Source organism: Apus apus, chromosome 6 (assembly GCF_020740795.1).
Source record: "Apus apus isolate bApuApu2 chromosome 6, bApuApu2.pri.cur, whole genome shotgun sequence".
In the NCBI taxonomy this organism is placed as follows: domain Eukaryota; kingdom Metazoa; phylum Chordata; class Aves; order Apodiformes; family Apodidae; genus Apus; species Apus apus.
This window is the reverse complement of record NC_067287.1, coordinates 19059295-19081820: the sequence shown is the minus strand read 5'-3', so window position 1 is coordinate 19081820 and position 22526 is coordinate 19059295. Positions and strand designations below refer to the sequence as shown.

Here is a 22526-nt window from a genome sequence, read left to right as displayed (position 1 = left end):
GGGTTGACTTACTGGAAATAAGTTTTTAATAGAAAATTGGTACAAGGCATGTAGAAGAATAGTGAGTTGCCTCTGTGCTTGAGAAGTAGGACTGTGTGTTCAGTGTGTCTGAACACTCTTTGGTCTGCCACATCAACACAGCTGTCCAGCTCCTTTATCCCCCCTGCAGTTCTGAAGAGTTTTTGTGTTATATCCTCAGAGATTTATAAACCTTCCATGTTAACAGTAATTAGCACAAGCTTTAAGAGGAAACCCTGACTATTTTTTTCTCTTTTTATTTAAAAAATGAAGTGAATTATGGAGATCAAAATAAGGAGTAAAAGTATAGAGTCAGTACAGTGACAAGTGTTATTATCCTAGAGGGAGGACTACGAGCTGAGAGAATGGAAACAACAGGTCTGCATTGAGCTGCTGAGAACATGTGGACTTGTGCATCAGATGACTGTTCTCAGTGGAGCATTTAGTGGAGGTGCCCCATGGAGCAGATATTATGGTATCACACCTGTTTTTGGGAAGGTGGAACTTTGAGACCTGTTGCAAGTGGGAGTGGGATTATGTATTTAATGTCCTCATCCTCAGGGAATAATATGGAGGTGAAATCAACAGCTGAACATCTGGATGGCAAGACCACTTTGTGGACTGCATAATCCATTCTGCAAGAAATCATCAAATTTTGTATCCTTGAAAGAAATATAGGAGTGTGAGTGTTTTTTGGCATGAATACTGTTACATTTATTCAAGTAAACTGAATTTTATGTTTCAGGGTGGAAGAATTCTATCTGAAAAGGCCAAAACCCCCCAGTTTTCCCCTCATGTCCACCACAGCACAGTCAGCTAGGTGCATGGTGGGAAATATTGCCTTCTCTGAGGAATCAATCATTTGCTGTTGTTAGGTGGAGTATGTGAACTTGTCTGAAAAATCTAATTGTGTTTCAGAGTCTGTATTCTCTAAGAAGTGGCAAGGAACTGAAAATATAAGACGCTTTTGTCTCTTAATTATGATCAAAATAGATACTAGTAAGGAAAGCTGTTAACTGTAAAAAAAAAATGTTTGGTTCTTTAGTATACTTCTGATTTTCTTTGGTCACTGAAAATAAGTTACTATAGATTTATGAAAAGTTAGTTTTTAAGTCTTTCTAAAAACAAAAGCTGAATCACTTGCACTGGAGTGCCAATTCTTGCCCTGCTCAAGGAGAAGCCAAAAAGTGTTTCATTACAAAAGTAGTTCAAGGTAATTAGTGCCTTTTTTCTTTAAATTAAATTAGAAGTGCAAAAATAAAACTCAAGTAAATTTCAAGGTGAAGCACACTAAAATATTTGGAATTTTATCTTGCCTCTTTTGTCTTTCTTGATGTTCTAAACAAGTAGATATTTTTATCATTTAGAATCCAAATATACTCCCACAGTGTTCATTTTAGGAAATAGATTGTATAAGAGGATCTCAAATACACATTTGATTGTAGTGGAACGTCACTTCTCGTTTTGTGTCAACAAAGATTTTAATGTAAAGCTCTTTGGCAAAGAAGAACTGAGCGGAACTTTATGATGAAGAGCAGATGTTTCTTTAAATGTGTTCCATTCAAAGTTTATTAATAATATTGGGCATTGAGAGTCGCAGTTGGAGTACCATTTTTTTCTCTTGACTTTTAAGAAATGCAGAAGTTTGGTGTTGTTCTTTTTTAATTGAAATGTAATTATTAATGTTGTCTCAAGCAATTTCCAAGGGTTGAAATATCTTTTCCAACCAAAAGATGCATTAGTTAAATTTGCACTCTAATTCCAGTCTTTCTGTTTCTTGTCAGATTTGTTTCCTGGTTGGAGCACGTTGCACGTATCCTCCTTTATCAAATCTCTCTTTTTTTTCCTTCTAGCTCCTAAACATATATCTGGTTTTCCCATGTTTTTCCTTTAAATTACACAAAAAAGAGTTAAGGCAGATGGGAAGGGAAGAAGTCTTTCCGGGCAGTTTACAGATGAACAGAAGCATCCCATACAAGTCAAAAGAGTCAAGGTTTTTACATTAAGTCCCCAGTATAAAGACTTGAATTGGCTGGACTCCTTTTTGTGTTGCATCATCTGGGGGTCTTCTGCTCCACTTTCCATGCTTTGTTCTTCATTTAAATGGCTGAACCCTCCCACCAAGTAAAGATTTATTGCTAGAACAATGTATTAAAATTATTTAGAACTCTATTAAAACTTACTGTTTTAATGCATGTGCCTATGTGCTTTGACCAGTCACCTTAACACTGGCAGAAAGTCACAGGCATCTAAAGGTAAAACAGAAGGCAGAGTAGAAGAATTTCTCATTTTTGCAACAAGGAATATCACCTGGTTTGTATTGAGGTGGCCTAGCACAAGCTGTCTGATACATCACCCTAGGGAAACCTCAGAACTTCAGAATAATCACTTATTTTCTTTTTATTTTTCTTTTATTTCTATTTATCTATTTATTTAATTAACTTTGTCTTCTTTACATTGGTTCATTCATTAGTGTATCTTTCTTACAGAGAAAAGATGCTGCTTTCTGTCAAACTTCATATCAGCTCTCAATGTTATTAGAATTTAACCTTGTACTTTGTTACTCTCCAAAAACACATCAGTCAAGACTGTAAATACTCTAACTTCACTAAAATAGCTTTTTTTTCTAATAAGCAAGGAAACAAGGTCGCTCTTAACTGTTCTGGACTAAGATATGGCCTCTACAAGCTCGTTGTTTAATGTTTAATTAACTTAAATCAGGCAAATTTTAGTCTTAAATTTGTACTATTTATATGTATATAAAATCAAATAATCATCAGTACTGTCAAAGATTCTGGTAGATATTTTGCCAGTGTTTGTCAAATTGGAACTTCTGTCCTCTGAGGGTTACAGAGCACTGGAACAGGCTCCCCAGAGAGGTTGTGGAGTCTTCTTCTCTGGAGACTTCCAAGACACATCTGGATGTGTTTCTGAGTGACCTACCCTAGATTCTGTGGTGGTCCTGCTCTGGCAGGGGGGTTGGACTGATTCTGTGAAAAGTCAAAACTGAAGTTTCCTGTCTTTTCTGTTAGGACTGTTTCCTCAGTACAAGAAACTGCCTCTTCTATGCTGTTTGGGAAGCTACATTTGCAACAAGAAACCTCTGCTACATTGCAGTAGATCTAAATCCTTATGTAGAAAACCTTCTCTTTAAATTTGGAAACCTTTGTTCTCCAAAAGTGATTCTTTCATATGAATCTCTCAAATTTTGAGTTAACTACCTAGTATTCTGGTTCTGTGACACCCTATAGCAAAATTACGAGGTGGTTAGGGCAGACAGTGATAAAAACAGTCTCAATTTCACAAGAGACTTGACAGTTAAACCCAGGGGAACTTCTACTCTAATGTTGCTGAGTCACTTTTGATAACTCAGTTTTATTGAGGTTGGCTTTAAAATATTAAACTCTAATGAATGGAGCTCAGATCATCATCATTTTCAGAAGGGAATGAAATGTGATAGAGACTGACACTGTTCTTACTCATAATTGTTGCCAAGGATGAGTGCATTTGTTTAGTGTTAGACCGAAGAACTGAGAAGTTTAGGTCATTTTGTAGCAGCTCCATACTTGTCATAGCCAGATCCATGATTAAATAAATATTTTGTTGACAGATCTTTTTCCAGGTGGCTTCTCATAGGTGCCATTGTCAGTAAGTGATGCTGTGATCAGTGGGGTTGCAAGACATAAGTATTGTAACAGCAGAACACTGTCTTCCCTTTACAGACCGCTGTCTGAACTGTCTTTTGAACAAAACAGAGAAACATTCCCATCTGATTTCCAGGGACACAAAGTATAGGATAATCAGCATAGTATTTAGTAGCATTTTATAATTTCTATAGTTTATTCTAGATACATGTTATGATTCAGACTGAAGAAGTTATGTGGATTGCTATTAACAGGCATTGTTAAAATGACCTGAATTCTGTTGCTTTTTGAAGCTCCTCTCAACTTATTGAGAGCTTTTCTATTCCCCAAATATTTGTTTGGTGAAGGTTTTAGCATATCCTTGGATTGATGCATTTCTGATGCTCTGAGAATTATTATCTATTCAAATAAGAACTTGACAACTGTAGAAACAAGCAAAGGAATATCCCCACCCTACTTCTGTACCACAGTAAGAATAATTTTGATTTTTACATAAGTAAAACTTACCTCCACATAAAAATCAACATTAAACCTGGTTAGTTTTCACCAGGTAGAATTAACTTGATCGTGCATATAGAATACACTTACATATTTGTGATTATTGAAAAAAATTATACATACATTATACACGTGTATCTTCTTTTAAGTTATTTACAATAGGTAGGTGGGGACTTGTTCTTTGACCTGATAATGCCAGAGCCACTAGTACTGTATTGGGGATTTTTTTGTTAGTTTGTTTGGGTTTTTTTTTGTTGTTGTGTTGGGTTGTTTGGTTTGGTTTTGTTCTCAATTTTTGCTCCATGATATTTTTAATTCTTTGCAGTGGTAATCTTTATGCTGTGCCCCTGTATTTAAGAGATCTAGCTAGAACTGCAATAGAAATTGGATCAATTGGATGTGGGACTACTAGGATAGAAAAAGCTTGTCTTGCATGTCTTGCATCTGCAGATTACTTAGATGAGTACCTTTAGGGTAAGAGTACCCTTCTGTTTGGTACTTTAATAGCAGGAACCATTGTGGTCAGGCAATGGAAAGGCATCCAAATGTTTCTACTGACAGTTGATTTTGATCTGTGTGTGTGTGTGCACGTGCAGAGGCAAGAACTGATTCAGCTTGCAATTGGTGATTTCAGGGCTCAGGGGTTCCACACTTTTATTTCTGGTATCAAGGTGGAATATATCTCTAGCAAGGGATGAAATCCTGCAGTGGTTAGTGGGAGAAGAGTTGACTGTACATATGCTCTTTGTTTGTCTTCAGTATGTTTAAAGCTTCTACTTCTGAGGGAATTCATGACTTTATGACTGCGTTTAATTTGGGAATGAAGATGAAGGGAAACCTTCAAGACAGCATACTTTAGTGTGTCTTTCATGTTAGAGTCCTGGTGGGAGTCACCTCAAATGGGAAGATTTAAAAAAAAATGCTAATCAGGCCAAAGAAAAATTTTTGTGAAGGGCAGTTGTGGGACGAGGAATTAAGAGGCAGAAGAAATTAGACCTCTCTGCTCTAGTAACAGTGTGAACTTTCTTTTCTCCTGTTTCAGTCACATAACATTCGTTTGCAACTAATCAGCTCATATTTTAGCCCAATATTGTAAAATATATATTAATACTTAAATCTCAAGAGATAAATGTGTATCGGTTATCTTAGGTCTGCCTGTGCTTCTAATTAGGATAGTGATGGATTGTTCCTGCCTGTTTCTGGTATGTATGCATATGCTGCATACCAGTATGTTTGCTTCTTAACTTGATATTATATGCACAAGAAAACAAGATACAGTAGATTGCCTTGTGATCAGAATTGGCTTTTTCAATGACTGCATTCTTAGGCTATAAATAGCCTTTTTATATTAGTTGTGTTATGGTAACTCCCCTTACTGATTATATTAAGACCTGGAGTTTATGAACAGCTGCAGGCACTTGATAATGGCACAGAAATGGCACCAACTGTTAAGAATCAGGCTGGAAGTTTGCAAGCATTTCTTCTCATACTCACTAGAATTTACTGCTATGTAGTAAGAGGGAATCCCATGCAAAATGAGGGTTTTCTTAGAACGCAATTGACAGAACTTTGTTATCAGTATATTTTTCAATCAGGCTTGAACGTATTGTGAAAATAGGCAGCTGAAAGGCCTTGCAAAGGCGTGTGCCTAACAAGGCTTTAAGATCCCACAAGTTTGTGAGGAGAATTGACAAGCATGGAAAATGACATTATGTTCTCTGATACTGTAAAATTCAGCATTTTTATAGAATGGTTTGGGTTGGAAGGGACCTTAAAGAATCATCTAGTTCTAACCCCCTGCATGGGTAGAGACATCTCCAATGAGACCAGGTTGCTCAAAGCCCCATCCAACCTGTCCTTGAACACTCCCAGGGAGGGGGCAGCCACAACCTCCCTGGGCAACCTGTTTCAGTGTCTCACCACCCTTACACTAAAGAATTTCTTCCTAATGTCTAACCTAAATGTACCCTCTTCCGGCTTAAAACCCTTCCCCCTTGTCCTGTCACTACACCCTGGTCCCTCCAGAACTTTCCTGTAGGCTCCTTCAAATACTGGAAGGCCACTATAAGGTCTCCCCAGAGCTGTGTCTTCTCTAGACTGAACAACCTTGACTCTCTCAGCCTGTCCTCGTAGAAGAGGTGCTCCAGCCCTCTGATCATCTTTGTGACCGTTCTCTGGACTCACTCCAAGAGCTCTATGTGCCCCCTTCCTGTGTTGGGGTCTCATAAGTGCAGAGTAGAGGCACAGAACCTGCTGGCCACACTTCTTTTGATGCAGCCCAGGACACAGCTGGCTTTCTGGGCTGCAGGTGCACATTGGTGGCTCATGTTGAGCTTTTCATCGACCAGCACCCCCAGGTGCTTCTCCTCAAGGCTGTTCTCAATCCATTCTCTGCCCAACCTGTTATTTGTGCTTGGGATTGCCCCGACCCAGGTGCAGGACTGTGCACTTAGCCTTGTTGAACTTCATGAGGTTGGTGTTGTTCTTGCAATGTGAACCCCACTGTAATTATTTGAGGGGAAATGAATAGTCTAGCAAGAAAATATTTTTTCCAGACTGGTGAGATTTCCATTATTGGACATTTCTCTAACATCAACACCTCCCTGATTAGTTGTAGCATTAAGATACAGGAATAGTCTTTTCTGTTCTGGTAAGCAGAGAGGATCTGCCTAGTTTCTGTATGGTACAGTAATTACTCTTCAGGGCTAAAGTGATTTTTTTTGAAATTTTCTCAAAGTATAAGGTGTTTGTGTGTGTGTGTGCCTTGTTCAGAAGGTAGCAGCTATCTAATTTCAGATTTTCCAAGAAAGCTGTTTTACTTCTCTTATAATACTTTGTTAAGATTTGTGTTAATACATTAATTTTCTAGGTAAAATATGAATTGCTCAGTTGGGATAGACCTAGGAGAGAGCAAGGTCATTTAGACTTGACTGTCAGAAAGTACAGTTGCTGAGAATTTTTATCTAATAATCTTGTTTTAAGGTTCTTTAAAGGGTCAGTTTGACCCACTTATATCATAGCTATACCCAGGGGGAAGGAGGAAGCTGACACGTGAGTTTGTAATTTAGGGATAGCATTAAAAAGAGTTCAGACTTCATGAGGTACATGTTTATTGTCCAGCAAAATAACGGTGATGTGCTGAGAACTATGAGGTGACATATTTGGAGATGACTTCTCATTGCAGGGTTTGGGATCTAGGTTTATCTTGCTTGGCCCTTAAAGTGCTCTGGCATGGTGTGTCATTTGTAGTGCCTGGCTCATCCATGGAAAGGCTAGAATCGAGAGAGCTGAAACTATGAATTGTGCTGGTTATTTTTGTGCTGTGTTAGTCTCTTAAAATAGAAGCATTTAGTAGTTGGATAATTGCATGAAGAGACAGAAGAGATATCATGATGGTTCAAACTTCATTGTGAAGTTCCTCTGCTATAATATGTATGATGCTGTACAGGTAATACAGGCTGTTTCAGTACAACTATTTCTGCACAGGAATGAATCATTATCAACCCTTTAAGAGGGTGTACCTTATGTTCTGTTTGAGGAATAAGACCTTGTTACATTTCTTTGTATAAGGGACTGTAGGATTAGAAAGACAGCTCACTCGGTCACTCTGAAATCTGTCTTTTGTGGGGCGGTTTTGAAGAAAATAGTTATTTGCCAAATGTATGCAAATGTACCTATGTAAATAATACCCTGTATGTGTTTCCACAGCCACACTGATGGTATTGACTCTTACAGTAAAGAGACAAAGTGACCATTTGTGCCAAGCACTCTTTTGAGGAAGTGCAGATAGTATCACAAATAACTTCCCTGACTTCATGTTGGTCTTGTGTAATACTCTTCTGCCTTAGCTTAAAGGAAAATCACGTACAAAAAGTAGCATCACAGTTTTTTAATAAAACTTAATACATTTGTATTCTCTAGATTTATTTATTTTTTCATCTAGAGAAGCAAAAGCTGAGTCTGGTTTGATTTTATTGCCTACAAATACCCACATTCTTGCACTATGGCTGGAAGAGCCAGGAATAGATCAGCTGTTGTGAATCCATATCCAGTGCCTTAACTACACGACTGACCTTCCTCTGCTAACAGGATATGTCTATTCCGTATGTTGTTACAAACCCTTACTTGGAGCTACTGACTCTTACTAAGAGTTTCTCTATTCTTGCCCAGTCACTGTAGTCATGCTTTCTTTAGTGGCAAGAAGTAGTAGTGGTTTATATTTTGAAGTATCTGAAAAGTATCTTTAAAGTGTTTTCAGAACTGTGTCTGATAGCTTAGTGACAAAAATAGGAGTGAAAAGCTACATGAACACTTTCATTTTACAGAACTCTCAAACAAGTGGCCTGGATCTGATTTCCTTCCTGTCCACCAGCACCAGCAAAGTTCTTTGCAAACCTGCCACTGATAAATCAAATCTTTTTCCTGTAGAAAAAAAAAGTGATGTTTTCCTGAAGGTACAATTGGCTTTCAGAGCTTTTCTATATCTCACATTTTTCAACAGAGCTCCTCTTGGCCTTCAGATGTTGAAGTGATTCTGCAGGGCTTGCACTTAGAAGTTGAGATGTCATTTATTTTAGTTTAGTTTATGAATTAGCTGTTTGTGAAATTTAAGATATTTAAGTATTTCTTCAGGTGAATTTTACAACTCCTGGGTGCAACTGATGTGTACTTTCATTAGTGTAAGTAAATTACTGTAGTATTTTTGTTTAAAATCAAATAATATTTGAATATTGGATATTTATGACAAAGGCAAACACACCACTTAAGAGTTTGCTTACTTTCTAAATAGGTGTAATCTGTATATCTGACTAGAGAAGATAAAATACAGATAGTTGCACTGAGGAAAATAATCCTCTGCTTCACCTTGCAGAGAAATAGGTCAATATTATTCATAGAACAAAAAGCTGCATGTGCTTTTCAAGAGCCAAGGACCTTCAGTACCCGGGGGTAAGAAGAAATTGTGATGTTTATTTTTGTTTCTTTCCCAAAAAAACCTTTAATGCAATGTCCTGAGATTTACAGAACTGTTTCACAAATATTTTTCCATAAGAGCCAAGGAAAAAAGATTGTAGAGGGAGTTTTGTTGTTCTGGTGGTGCAAATGTATGTATGTCTTCAGGATCAGGCCCTGGCACCACAAGTTGTTTTCTGAATCTTACAGCAAAATTTTGAAGTTATATTACGGAATTTTGAGAACATGCTCCCATAGGGAATAGAAACTTTGTGCCTGAAAGGTAAAGCTTAATTGCAAACACTTCACATTTTTCATACCTATGTCTAGTAGAAAAGAATATTAATTCCAAATGTTACAGAATTTACACTTTAATCTTGATCTCTGTAATAGCTTTTTATTCTGATTTCTCAAAACAGTCATAAGGATTTTGGACTGGAGCTTAAGAGAGAAAAATAAAAGTGAATAAATGTAATACCTTAAGCCTAGGAGATTAGTTTCTATGCCTCTGTAGCTGCTATAGACTCAATGTAAAATGAGTCCAAGTTAAAACCGGACCTTTATTACTGAGCCAAGGAAAAGGCTAATATCCGCTGTATTTTAACTGGTTTTATGGCTTTATTAAAAGCACTTATTTTAAAGCTAACTGAACAAAGATCAGATGTCTGTCTCCAAACAAATTCTCTTTGAGACTTGGCATCAGTTTCTTACCAGGTTTTTTCACCCTGGATGCCTCAACCAAGGACAACAGGTTGTGAAAGTTCAGGAAAATACTTTTCTTTACAGTATTTTATTACTATTTGAGAGCTGCAGGTAAAATGCCAGTGTGTTGCAGGTTTTTGGGAAAGAGCTGTAGTATTTTTGTATTTATTATGTTTGTTCTTGTTCATCAACAGGAATTACCAAAGCCCTACTGATTTTAGGATTTCAGGCAAGTAATTTAGTGTGAAATCAGATGTTTTGAATCCATGGATTCTGAAGTATCTTACTGGTGTCAGTGAGTTGTTACGTAGCTTTTGCCACTTACAGAACTTTGAGAACATAAAACTAAATTAAATCACTTTATTTATCTTTAACTTCTTGCCAGTATGTAGTTTCTTATGTCCTGGAGATTAGGTGTTTGGGTTTTTTTGAGACATTTTGGGATTACTACAGAGTGTGCTAAACTCCAGTTACTGAGGGAAAAAACACAGTGAGTATGATCTAGTGAATTTTCGCCTGGATTCTTACAATACTTTCTAAGTCAGTTCTGAATGCTTCTAAGATGTACACATCAGATGTGTGCTAAATTATACAGTTGCAGTAACTTTCTATGAAACTTCAGTAGTCTGCATATCTGATACTTTATTTTTTTAGATGTTATGAATACTTAATGCAAATAATGTTTGCAGAATTCTGCAGTCTTCACCTATGATGAGCAGTGTTTCTGGTGCACACTGCGCTTGTTCAGGAGTTATAAAATAAATATCCACTATCACAGTTCTAACATCTGTTTAGTAATTTGGTTTACAACAGGAGTGTTGTTTATTCATGCTGCATAAAAATGGAAAACTTCTTTTCTACTACTAAGCACGTTATGAGACCTTAAAAATGTTTATAGATGCCTTATCACATAAGGAATGTAAAATTTTACTCTTTTTGAGGAAGACGGAAAGAGAAAAACCCTGGCTTCCTTAGTGGAATCCTGTTAATGAAACCACACTTGTTATGCAGATATTTGATACGTAAAGTCTATGTGAGTGGGAGTGATCAACAATTTGAGTTCATAAAGCAGTCTTAAATTTCACTCACTGTGAACATTATATATGCCACATTTTCAGGTCTTTGTTGCACTGCAAAGGCAGAAATTGCACTTTAAATAATTAAAGTTGAGTTTTTCTGCTGCTTTGGATACAGGCAGTTCAGAATCATAGAATCAGAGTCCTTGGATTCAGTGCATCTATTTTTATGCTTAGTTACTTTCCGGAATCCCTAGGATCAAAAGCACTGAAGAGTATTTTGGTTGCTTAAAAAGCCAGGAAAAAAACCCCAACAACACTATAACCACTCAGGGTAAAGTGCTTAGAATAGTCTTTAACAATTTGCTTTTTGTTTTGACAGTGCAAACAGGATTCTGAGTGCTAGAAATGCAAGTTGTTTTGCTTATTTTTATAGCCACAGATAACAGTGTGAGCTCTTCCAAGGACAGAAGATGAGTTTTCAAGCTCTTTGGTTGGTTGATTTCTACTTAGTCCTACCCCAGTGTCCTCTGTAATTGGCTTTGAGCAGGACTGGATTCACATAAACAGAGTGACATTGACTACATCCTTAGTCTTGGCACTGACTCTCCAACATTTGGATTAGGAGAAGTTAGACTTTAAGCAGTATCGTTAGCTACTTTGTTCTGCTTTGTATTATCACCTGCGTGAAGGTTGGCGAGTTCTGCGAAAAACAGGGATGAGTTTATCTTCAAGAAGAGTAACATTGCCTGCAGTTGTGCCAGTAACTCTGCAGAAACGGGTATGACATTGAAATTGGTCTTGTAATTCTGACTTCAGTATGGGTTGGTAGTACATTTGCTTAGTGTAAATAAACAATGTTTAAAATAAACAGGACTGTATTTAATCTTTCACTTATTTTTTATTTAATGTAATAAGAATTTTTCTTTTCTGCTACGTGTAATTTTTTTTACTTTCATAACGTTAAATATATGTTTACATAATAGGTGTAAATATATATGTGTACATAATTGAGTATTTGTTACTGTGCACTTTTCTCTGTTACTTTAATTCTATACCTTGTGCATGAAGTTGATTTTGCTTACAGATTAATGTAGTTTTTAAATATAAAGTGTTTTAACTGCATTTCAGAATATTAAAATATGCTTCTGTAGAAGTCTATGTAGCTGTTCCTGATGGAGGATTATTGGAGTCCACTTCCACAGTCTTTGGATCAGCCTTAAACAACTTTTTCCTCACCCTCTCTTGTTAACAGCTGAATAGTGGATGGTCCATCATGTATTTTGGGATTCAGAGTAACACTGTACAGTGTTTCCCCACAGCCACTGTAGCTTGTCTTTTTTTTGTGTTAAGTGGAAGCAATATAAAATCAGTATGCCTCTGTGCACTTACATTGCCTGGTGTAACTCTATGCATTGGGGGTATCTATAAAGTTAAAAATACACACTGAAGTGAAGTATGGAAATATGACTCTCTTCTAAGCTCGATGTATTAACTTCTAATGAGTTAGTTCAAACAAACTCTAAGTAATTTATTAGTTCGATTTATTTTGTAACTGTAGGTATTTTTCAAAAATTCATTGCTGCATAATGTGCCTGAATCACCATTAACAGACTCTTCTGTTACTCAGAAGCTTTTAATATACCAGCAGTGTGAAAAATGAAATTTCACTGAAATACTGCTACAGTATTAAATGGTTTTCATGAGCAATTTACACAAGACACAGCATATCGTTCTTATGGCATAAGTCTGGTTGGTCTAAAGTAGAAGATGAACACATAGCTCTCATTGATTTGGATGTATGGTGTTCTTTCAGATTATTTTACTGTTTGAGTTGGAAGCCTATGAATATACAATTTTAGTCTGATTGGTACAGATTAGATTATACTGCTGTCTTAATGACATGATCGTATACTGCTTTTCTGATATTGTAACTTCCCTTTCAGATTTGAACTGTGCAAGATGTGCTCTGGCATAGTTTTATCCTAAAAATTTGGTATATCTCTGTTTTGTTTTGTGTTGGTTTTTTTTTTTCTGCTGAGAAGTGAGCATCATTCTCTGAGGAAATTTAAGAGTTTTCTTTTTTGAAAAAAGCATGGTGAGTGTATTCTATCCTGTTTTAGAACATGCATATTTTCACACCACTATCAAATTATCTGTCAACAGTTATTGGTTTTACTTCTCTTTATCTGTGCGTTTTGTAAGCCCAAAATAAAAGTAATGGAAGTGGGAGGAGGAAACAGTGCAGGATGTTTATTTAGGTAGGCAGGTATTGGGTTCCACAGAGTTGCAAAAATTCTCAAAGTCATGTGTCCTCACTGAGGGCTTGCTGCGTGCCAAATTTAATAGTCCTTTCTATGCTTGTGATGTATATATTTATGCATGTATCCTGAAAGTATCTCTTCTCTGTATTCAGAAGGTGCTTCTTTCTGTAGCAGGACTCTGATTTCTGGAACTGGAATACTGCAAGGAGGGAAGGCAAGCAAAATAGAGCCTTGCTTGTAAGGAGTAACATTTGTGCATGCATAACTTTTTTTTTGTTTCTCTTGGACATTAGAACCTCAAACACCTTTGACTTAAAGTACTGTGACTTATATTTTTTTTCTGTAATAGAAGGAGGACCTGGAGATCTAGAAATGTTATGGTAGCACTGCATAGTCAAGAGAAACTTAAGCATTAGCTCATGAAATATTATTTTAGTGTATTGATCATCCCCAGTAATTATTTTTTAAATTCACAGAATGGGTAATGATATAAGGAGTATAGTTAAATTATAGTACTGAAAAAAGGGCAAGTCTTTTTTTCTTCTTCTTTTTTTTTCTCCCTCACAAAAGGTAAAAGTTTTTGCATTATCAATGTACTAATCTGTCTGTTCTGCCAGTTTCTTGAATATGTGGGGTTTTCTCATTTTTCTTCCAAATATCTAATATGCTTTGTCCAAAGTTATTGCATACTTCTTTCTTTTTAAAAATCTGATATGAAGTACTTATCACAGTTGACATGTTTTATTCTTAAGTAATACATTTTTAACTAAAGCCACAGGGCCTCTTAGATTCCAGGGGGTCTTTTAGCACAAGCAGAAAAATTACTTACATAATAAGCATAAGGAATTATGCATATTGAATACTATTAAAACTAGATTATAGTGCGTGTATAGACTAGATGTATAATTAATCCAACAAAGTTAAACGTGTTCTTTATCTTTTGTATTAGTAACTCTGTACTTCTCTAAAAATGTTTTTAAGAAATGAGATTTAAAAGGTCAGAATGCATTCAAGCCATTGTTTTATAGTCAAGGACCAATCTTTTATTCAAGGTTAACACCAAAAAGTCTACTGGACTTGTTATGTGGCAAGTAGAAGAGTACTTATGCACCTAATGTTGGCTGCAAGGTGTGTGAATAGTGAGAGTTGTAGTTTTTTCCACAGTAGTTGCGAACTTGATAGCACATTTAAAAAGTCTTCTGTTCGTAGGCAGTATGTATCACAGCTGCATAATTTCCAATGATTCTTGAAGAGATTACATAGTGTCTTATAAATGGAAGAAATATTGATTAGGAAATGAGGTTGTTAAGATTGCTCAAATCTAGGACAAGTATGCAAATTTCAAGATTCTCTTGCATCTTTATTCCCTCTATTTTTCTGGCCTGAAATCACTTTCTGCATTAATCAACACTTGTCCCTCCCCCAAGAAGTATGGTCACTTAAGCCAAATTGTACAGAGAATTAACAATGTCTGTCTGCAAGGCTAAGAGCATGAAAGTAATTTTTCAGTTTTGCATTTGGGTTCCCTGAGATGAAAGGCCAATGTGCTAATCCAGGAATTTTACATAAGGCACTTTAAGTGACATGATAATGGTATCATTTGGTGTCATTAAATGGATACCTTTTATAAAATAACTGGAGGCAGACAAAGCATTGATGTATGAAACATCTCTTCATAAGGACAGTTTGAAAAATAGTAATTTAAAGATGCATAAACAACACCCTTGACCTTTTAGTCTTTTGTGCAGCAATAAAAATAAATGTAATAATAAAGAATATAATACAATAATAAAAGAAAGGGTAACATCCAGCAAAGATTTGAAGAAAGATGAGAGGTTTAAGTGGGAGATGGACTTGAGGGGCTTTAAAGACTTTAGTACCAGTGGTCAGAAAACCAGTGGTGATTGAAATTGAAGTATTTGGATCACTATAAGATCTTATTCTTAATGGAGTATTTTGTTTCATGACTTACTGGGGAGTCTGAGAGAAGAAAATGGGATAACCACAGGTAAAAGTGTAATATGGGCCTGCTGGGAATTCAGTATAGAATTAGATCTTGGAGATAAATTACTAGGACGAAGCATCATGATATGCTGCAACTGGATCTGCAGAGTTTGGTACAAATAGCAAAGGTTTTGAGCCAGAGCAAGAGCTGAGAAAGGTTGAGGAGGAGGAATGTATCTGGGAATGGGCAGAGACCCAAACTGAAGTCAGGAGACTGGTTGTGTGTTTTCTGAAAGAAGTTTGTATTTAAAATTGCTAGAAGGCCAAGCTAGTATGTAGGCTCAAGGAAAGGTCTTGCCACCCTTGTGTATTTAACATGTGCTAAGATAGCTGCATTTTTTGAAGAAATTTGGGATTCTTGCCTCCTCTTGATAATACGTAAAAACATTGTGAAACTGGTTTTACGAGTGTCTCCCTCAGATACTTGATAGAGGGAGCGTACAACTTCCATATTAGCTATGAAAGGATTCATGAACTGCCTAGAATTCAGTCATCTGTTGTACTGTACTTGCAGGTACCAAGATACTTGCCCATAGTAGAGTCTGATGTGTGGAAGTTTCAGTTTGTGGATAATAAGGAAGAAGGAGGGTGGCAAACTAGCATTTTCTGTCATGGAAGAGATCTGGTTAGGTCCAGGGACTGTTTAGGAGAGCTACTGACAGGTGTCCTAAGGAGAAGGTGTTGCAGGATTTTTCCCCTCCCTGGTGATTTTGGTCTAATAAGTCTAGATCTGATACTATACCTGAAGAGGATTCTACTACTGATTTTTTGCTTTTAGTATATACTCTATACACAAGCAGGCACCTAAAAATGTGTTCTGGTGTATCAGTCATGTTCTGGTTGAGCAGTCATATTTCCTGCCTTGAAAAACATGAAACCAGTAAAGCTTCCTATCAGTTTATTGTGTATGAAAGTGATTCAACATGTATAAATGAAATAAAAATGGGACAAAATCATCAACGATCTTCAAATTTAAAATGAGTAGCACTATGGTGCATAGTTGCCATGAAAGGTACATAGTGATGGATGGATGTGTGCATGCATGGATGAGAGTGACTAGTAAGTGCTAAGTGCACAGAACTTTTTAGAAGTCTTTTTAAAATCTCAGTGGTTTAATATGCTTGATCGTTACTTGCCCCTTTTGTAGTTTGACAGGGTTTAGTGGCATGGTTAACATTGCATATCTCCTCTCTGCCTTCAGTTCTTGAACTAATCTTTGGTATGTTTTTCAATTTCTTCTTGCTTCTATGTACATCTAAGATTCTTGATACAGTAACCAAGGAAATTGGCAATGTTTAGTGCCCTGCTCTGTTCATAAACCTTTTCTGTTGGCAGAAATCCTTTTGAAAAAAACAGCTTTTTCATCAGTCAAAGGAAATTCTTGGCCATTTTCTAGCTCTAGTACTTTAGTATCCTCTTGAATAAATTAGGCTGCAAAAAGTCAGAACTTGACCTTCAGACTGTGTTATCTAGCCTTGAAGTATATCAAGAGCTATTGCTGAATAGTTATTTCTACTGGTTGTAAATCCCATACTGAATACGCTGCATTGCTGTAAAGAAGGGATAAACTCAACAAACTGCACACAAGGTGTTGGCATCAGTTCTATGTGAAAAAATCAATTTTTCCTCATTTATATGTGTTCTGTGTGGTACTTTCAGCATGCTACAATACATAAGCAAGTACCTGAAAAATTAGAAGATTGTATTTCCTTTTGCTAAATTGAAGTTATGTTAATATTTACAAATAAAATTCATCACCTTGCACTAAGGAATTACTCATCTTTAAGCTTGCTTTCTCCTCATTTTCATGCTGTTGCTATGGGTACTGGCCATGCCCCATGCTTCTCTGCTCCTTGTTTTTCTGTCTGTGGGTCAGGAACACAGGCAGGACCAACCAACAAAACACCAGCTGCCTAAAGAACCTAAAAAAGAAGTTATTACTTTATTATAAAAACTTCTGAACCAATATAATTCTGTTAAAACACTGGAAATTTTACCTTAGTTCTAGTCCATCTTAGTCTCTTTCACTTGGCTGTGACTTCCTAAAGTTTCTTTTTTTGAGGTTGCCATTACTTGCTTGCTTTCAGCCCTTTATTTATGACTACATTATTTCAAGGCAACTTGGTTTTCATAGTTGCAAGAAGTTTTACGAGATTTATTCTGGCAGAGTACAGCATGTAATGGGTGCCTGGGGAACCAGACAAAGCAAGGCAAGTCAAACTTCCCAAATCACACTTTCCAAGGATAAATATCTAGCTTCTTGAGCCAGAGTTGGTAGGCTCTCATAGTATTTTTCACATTTAATCACTTTTCTCATAACATATTTCATCTCCTCTCTCTGGCGGATCCTCATGTTGTCTTGGACTGCTTACCTATATCTGTACCTACCAATGCACGTGCTTGGGCATCAAAAATGTAGACTTCAAGAGACATCTTTGGTTACTTTCTTCCCCATATCTTGCACATCCCTGAGGTTACAACTTCCTGCTTTTTTTGTCTTTGCTGATACCTTTTCTGTTTGGCACCATGAAAAATATTTCTGAAACTATTAGTGTCTCCTTTCTTACTACATTGTCTGCTTAATGTTATGGTTTGGTTCCACTTTTTTCACCTGTTTTAGTGAGTGTCTCCTGCATTGGATGACTATTACATTTTTCCTGACAATTACAGGGCCTGATTTCCATGCCTGGGCGCTCAGTGATGTTTTTTTTTTTTTCTGTTCCTCTGGTGGTTTGGAGTCGTCGGCAGAATCTTCTGTCAAATCTGTTACAATATGACAGTGTATAATTGAAAGTTTTACATGGTTTGAGTAGCCTAAATTGCAAGATTTACTCTTTCTTTGGATTTTTTGCTTTGCCTGGAGGGAACAGTGGTACATTAATAAAATGAAAGGCAAGTTTAAAACTGCTGAAGGATAAAATGTTCTTTCAGAATAGGTGTTCTACAGCAGTTAAACCTTTCTGTTCTATGCCACCAGTGACTAGAAACATAAACCCAGAGACATTACTGGGCTGGAAGGATGTTGTAGTCTGACCCAGCAAAGCAGGTTTTTTGGTCTTACACCAAATGGCAAAGACCTTCAGCATTCTAAAACAACTATTTGTTATACTGGGTTCACTTGCATAGCTTTTGTCATATTTGCTCTGGACATTCTTTGTATCACTCCAGGAATTCTGAGAAAATTTCTAAATTCTGTGTTCTTTAGCTAAAAATCAAAGCTTTTCTTAGTCTTACAGAATCTATGTTCTTTTCTTCTCTAGTGACCTCCATGGGAATAATAGGTGATAAATGTGATGACAAAGGCATTATTTGCTTTGTAGCTGTGTTGTAGTTCAAGCCAGAACTTGTGTATAAAATTGTGGAAGTGGAAAAACATATTAAGATTCTTTCTTTCTTTATTTGTTTATTTAAAAAATATATTTTAAGACAGCTGCAAAGGAAATGGGAAACTAATTAGTCTCTTAGTGGTGTTACTCAGAAATCTGGTCTTTCTCAGCTTGAGCAAGATATCTGCTTTACCGAGAAACCAGCAACATAGTGTGAAAACCCTCGTAGAAACAATAGGTACTTCTTTTTATAGCTGGTATCACTTCAGAAACATAGAGTGCAGCCAGAATGTGGCAGTAACAGATTTGCTTTCTTTTGTGCTGGAACACGGCATTCTATTTATCTCTGACAAGCGAAGGATATGTTGGACAAACTGCACTATTAAATACAGAAAGCCTCATTTAAATAGTGTTAACGCTTTGACACAAATAGGGACAAGCTATTCAAACATGAGGCTGATAACATTCTGCCCTTAACTTTGCCTTACACAGAAAACAAAAAACAGAAGTGTCTTTTAGTGGCTTTAAATGTCCTTCTCTCCTGATCTTCATACATGACTTCTTTGGAAAGTAGAGTAGTATGTAGATAATTTCTGCTATATTTCTAGCTTGCATCACTGATGCACTGAAAACTTTTAAATTTTCTGTTTATTTTCTATTTCACAAACATTTTAAAAAAAATGAAATACTGAAGTTCCTTCTTCAAGTCAGATTCTTTGAATCCTCTAGCATGATTTTCCATCCCTTCCTCTTTTAAAGTCCAGTTAGTATAACTGCATATTTTTCCATCAGTATATGGTGTGTTACATGTTGTTATTGTGTATAAAATTTAAAGGCATGTGATACTGTTAGATACGTGAAAGCTATGTAAATACTTAGCAGGCAGTGTGGAAGCAAGAGACTGAAGACACGAAGTAGTATAAGTTTACTGTTGGGGCTAGTAAGCTGTTAATCTCCAGTAAATTAACTCTTCACCAAAAAAAAGTTCATGTAAAACTACACTCTTACTAACCTTAATGCAGTAATCAAGTGCTGTCTGAATATTGTTCTCTTTAAGTCAAACAATAAGGCATAAAGAACTTATTTTGGGAGCAAAATATGAAACTCTTAGCCACTGCCAAGATTAGTTTTGTGTATTGCTAGTTATTATGGCAATTTCTATGAATCTTGTGAGGAGTATTAATGTGGCTCCCAGTGAAGAGAATGGGTCATAATGCATGTACGTTTTGCCTAAATAACTCAAGGATTGTATTGTGAGCTGTATTGGTTGGACATAGTGAACTGTAAGAAAGAGCTTGGTATTTCTGACAGTAAGAAGTTGTGGTACATGGCTAGAAGGGAGACTAGCTTGCATACAAATACACCTTTTCAGAAGTTGGAGTTTTACAATTACTTTCCCTAGGTTAAAGACTTTAACCCGAGTTTCACTGAATTGTTGTCAATATCTATTTATTTATTTATTTGTTTGTTGTTAGTGGATTGTAAGATGTAAAAGTCTCTTGTCTTCCTAATTAAGATTTACATGTCTATGTACTGGATTTAGATTAACTGGGGAGGCATCCATACTGTGCACTGAGGATGAGAAGTTACGATGTTTACATTTGATTAACTGTCTGTAAGTGATACATACAATTCACGAATAGGGAACATTTTACCTTTCCCAGGGTCAAGAGGGTTTTTTCAAATACCTTTGTGTCAGATGTTAATGTACACACTTGGCATTACCAAATAGTGCCATGAAAATAACTAAGATTTATTTTTGTCATGTCTTGTAAGACATGGGTTCTCCACTCTGATTTGAAAGTTGGTATGAATGAGAGTCTGAAATTACTATAACCAGCTGTTTTAAAAATGAACCACTCATTCTAAGTTTATTTTGTTGTCTCCCACTCCATGACTTTTAAATTTTCATAATAGCTATTGTTTTGAAGGACTTAGGAAAAGCTATTGATACCAATCAGTGTGGACTGCATTATCCCACTGAAATTTTTCAGAAATATGATGATTATGCTAAGCCATTCTAGTAACTCTTAAAAAAACATGGGGAAGAGTTTTCATAAATCTTAAGAGTGGATTTTCTAGTCTAAAGACAACTTCAGGTAGTGTTAAGAGATTCTTAACCATTTGTTTGGCAGTGGTGGCTCACAAATTCACAATGCAACATCCCAAAATTAATCTGCCACAGTACCCCTTGGGCTTTTCCTCTTTCTCAGAAGTGAAGTTTATAACCTGTGCCCATCACATGAAGTAATAGTTGGAGCCTAAGCCTCCATTTCTGTTGATTTTAGGATAGACTGAGGTTTGCCATTTTCAGTTTCTCTAAGTTTTAGACTGTATAACCTTCTGTTAACTGTTTAGTTTTTACCTTTTCATTTCCAGTGTCCCCTCTTTTTAAACTGGTAATTTTATTTCATCTGTAAACATATTATTCCATATCTGTTGTAATTTATGCAAATAAATAATTTAGCTGCTCTACAGTGTGTTTATCTTGTATAAGTAAGTGATATTTGACTGCTTAATCATCTAAAAAACCTGCTAATTTACTTTCCTTTCTGCTATTCCATGGAATACTATTGTTTCAAATTTTTGCTTATGATGTTTGAATTTCCTCATAGCTTTCTAGCTATTCATACACATCAGTTGTATTTGAAATGCTTTTGGAATCTCTTGAGTCTGAAAAAAAAAAAAATATAAGGCAGAAAAATTTGAGACTCTATTTAAATAAATTGTTCCGTCCACCCTTTCCTTTTTAAAAAAAATGTGTTCTTTTTAAGGAATTCAGTGTGCTTTTATATCTAACTCTGTATTTCTTTCTCCTTTCTTTGTCCTTTATTGTGGTGATGGCTGTTGATGGTGATAGATCTTTCATTTTCGATGTTTAGCCTACATTTTATTTATTACTGCAGTTCTTACTTCCAGTACATTGAACTTAACAATGGAGATGTTGTTATTTAATTGTCCAATTATAGTAAATTTTTGAGCAAAGTGTAATAATTATAGTTAACAACAATCTCACACTCTGCTCTAAAATACTATGGCTTAATTGTCCAAAGCATGGAAGTTGCTTTCATTAGACCTTGCCTTTTGTTCAGTTTATACAGAGATCTGAAATCTTCTATAACTATTTTATTACTATTTATAACTATAGTTTGCTTCTGTTGATCAATATTGAAAAGGGAATGTATCAACTTCAAGATAAAATAATGATATTTGTATTTTAACTTTCTTGTCTTTCAAACCTTGTTTCTTTTCAGTTTCACTGACGTGGTCTTCGAGATGATTGCATGTCAGCATTGTCCCCATTCTGCCATTTTTGTTAACATTATAGTGTAATTGTCATAACCTGTGTTTGAAAGAACTTTGCTGGTATATTTTTGCACATAGCTTATTATAATTTGGAGATCTGCATAATTTCACCTCCCTTTTTATAATACAACATATTTACACATCTAAAGCAGAAGTCATGTGAGGAAGTCTTAAGTGCTTTACAGATCTTAATGAGTTCAATCTGTTACCCTGCTGTACAGAAACAGATTTCAGTTCTCCTGCCCCATTTTACAAAAAGGAAACTGAGGGACTAATACTGACTTGTCCAGAGTCAGATGGCAAATGCATATTTTCAAAACTAAGTATTCGATGTTTTCTGCCTATAGGTATTCTCAAATATTTTTTGTTACTTCTTCACATTGCTATTTAGTTCCTTTTTTGTGTGTGAATATTCCATTCACAGAATATGGCCTCACAAGCTGTACAGGGTACTTATTTTTTCCTTAATAGTCTTGATAGTCCTACTGAAGAATATGACAATTCCATTTCATTTTGTTCCATTTAATTTCATTTCATTTCTTTTATTTTCTGTAACTTCTAAAGTGTCCAATCTGCATATTTTGGCTGTTTTTTATAAATTTTCTGATTTGTACCTTGAGAAGAAAGCAAGGTATTCTAGAACTTTGGAGCTATAAAATAGAAAATGTTGCCGGCAATAGGATCTTAAAATTTCCTTTCCTGAAGGTGACAGGGATGTAGGGGGTCTGTGCATGACAAGAGATTTTAAGTCTAATGCTTAGTGTCACCTAAGCTACTATATATATATCCTGTATCATC

At 36.0% G+C, this 22526-nt stretch overlaps 1 protein-coding gene across 4 annotated transcripts in view; it reads left to right on the top strand.

Annotated features, from left to right (window-relative positions):
* The window catches only part of GRB14 (growth factor receptor bound protein 14), a 63296-nt gene that overhangs the window by 5790 nt on the left and 34980 nt on the right, over positions 1 to 22526 (top strand). The window contains exon 1 of one of the 4 annotated variants that reach the window (XM_051623429.1): positions 11529 to 11609. The exons of the other annotated variants lie outside the window; for them this stretch is intronic. Within the exon in view, the coding sequence (XP_051479389.1) occupies positions 11547 to 11609 (63 nt within the window). The 5' untranslated portion in view covers positions 11529 to 11546. Of the gene's footprint in view, positions 1 to 11528; positions 11610 to 22526 lie in introns of those variants that run through there. 4 annotated transcript variants of the gene reach the window in all.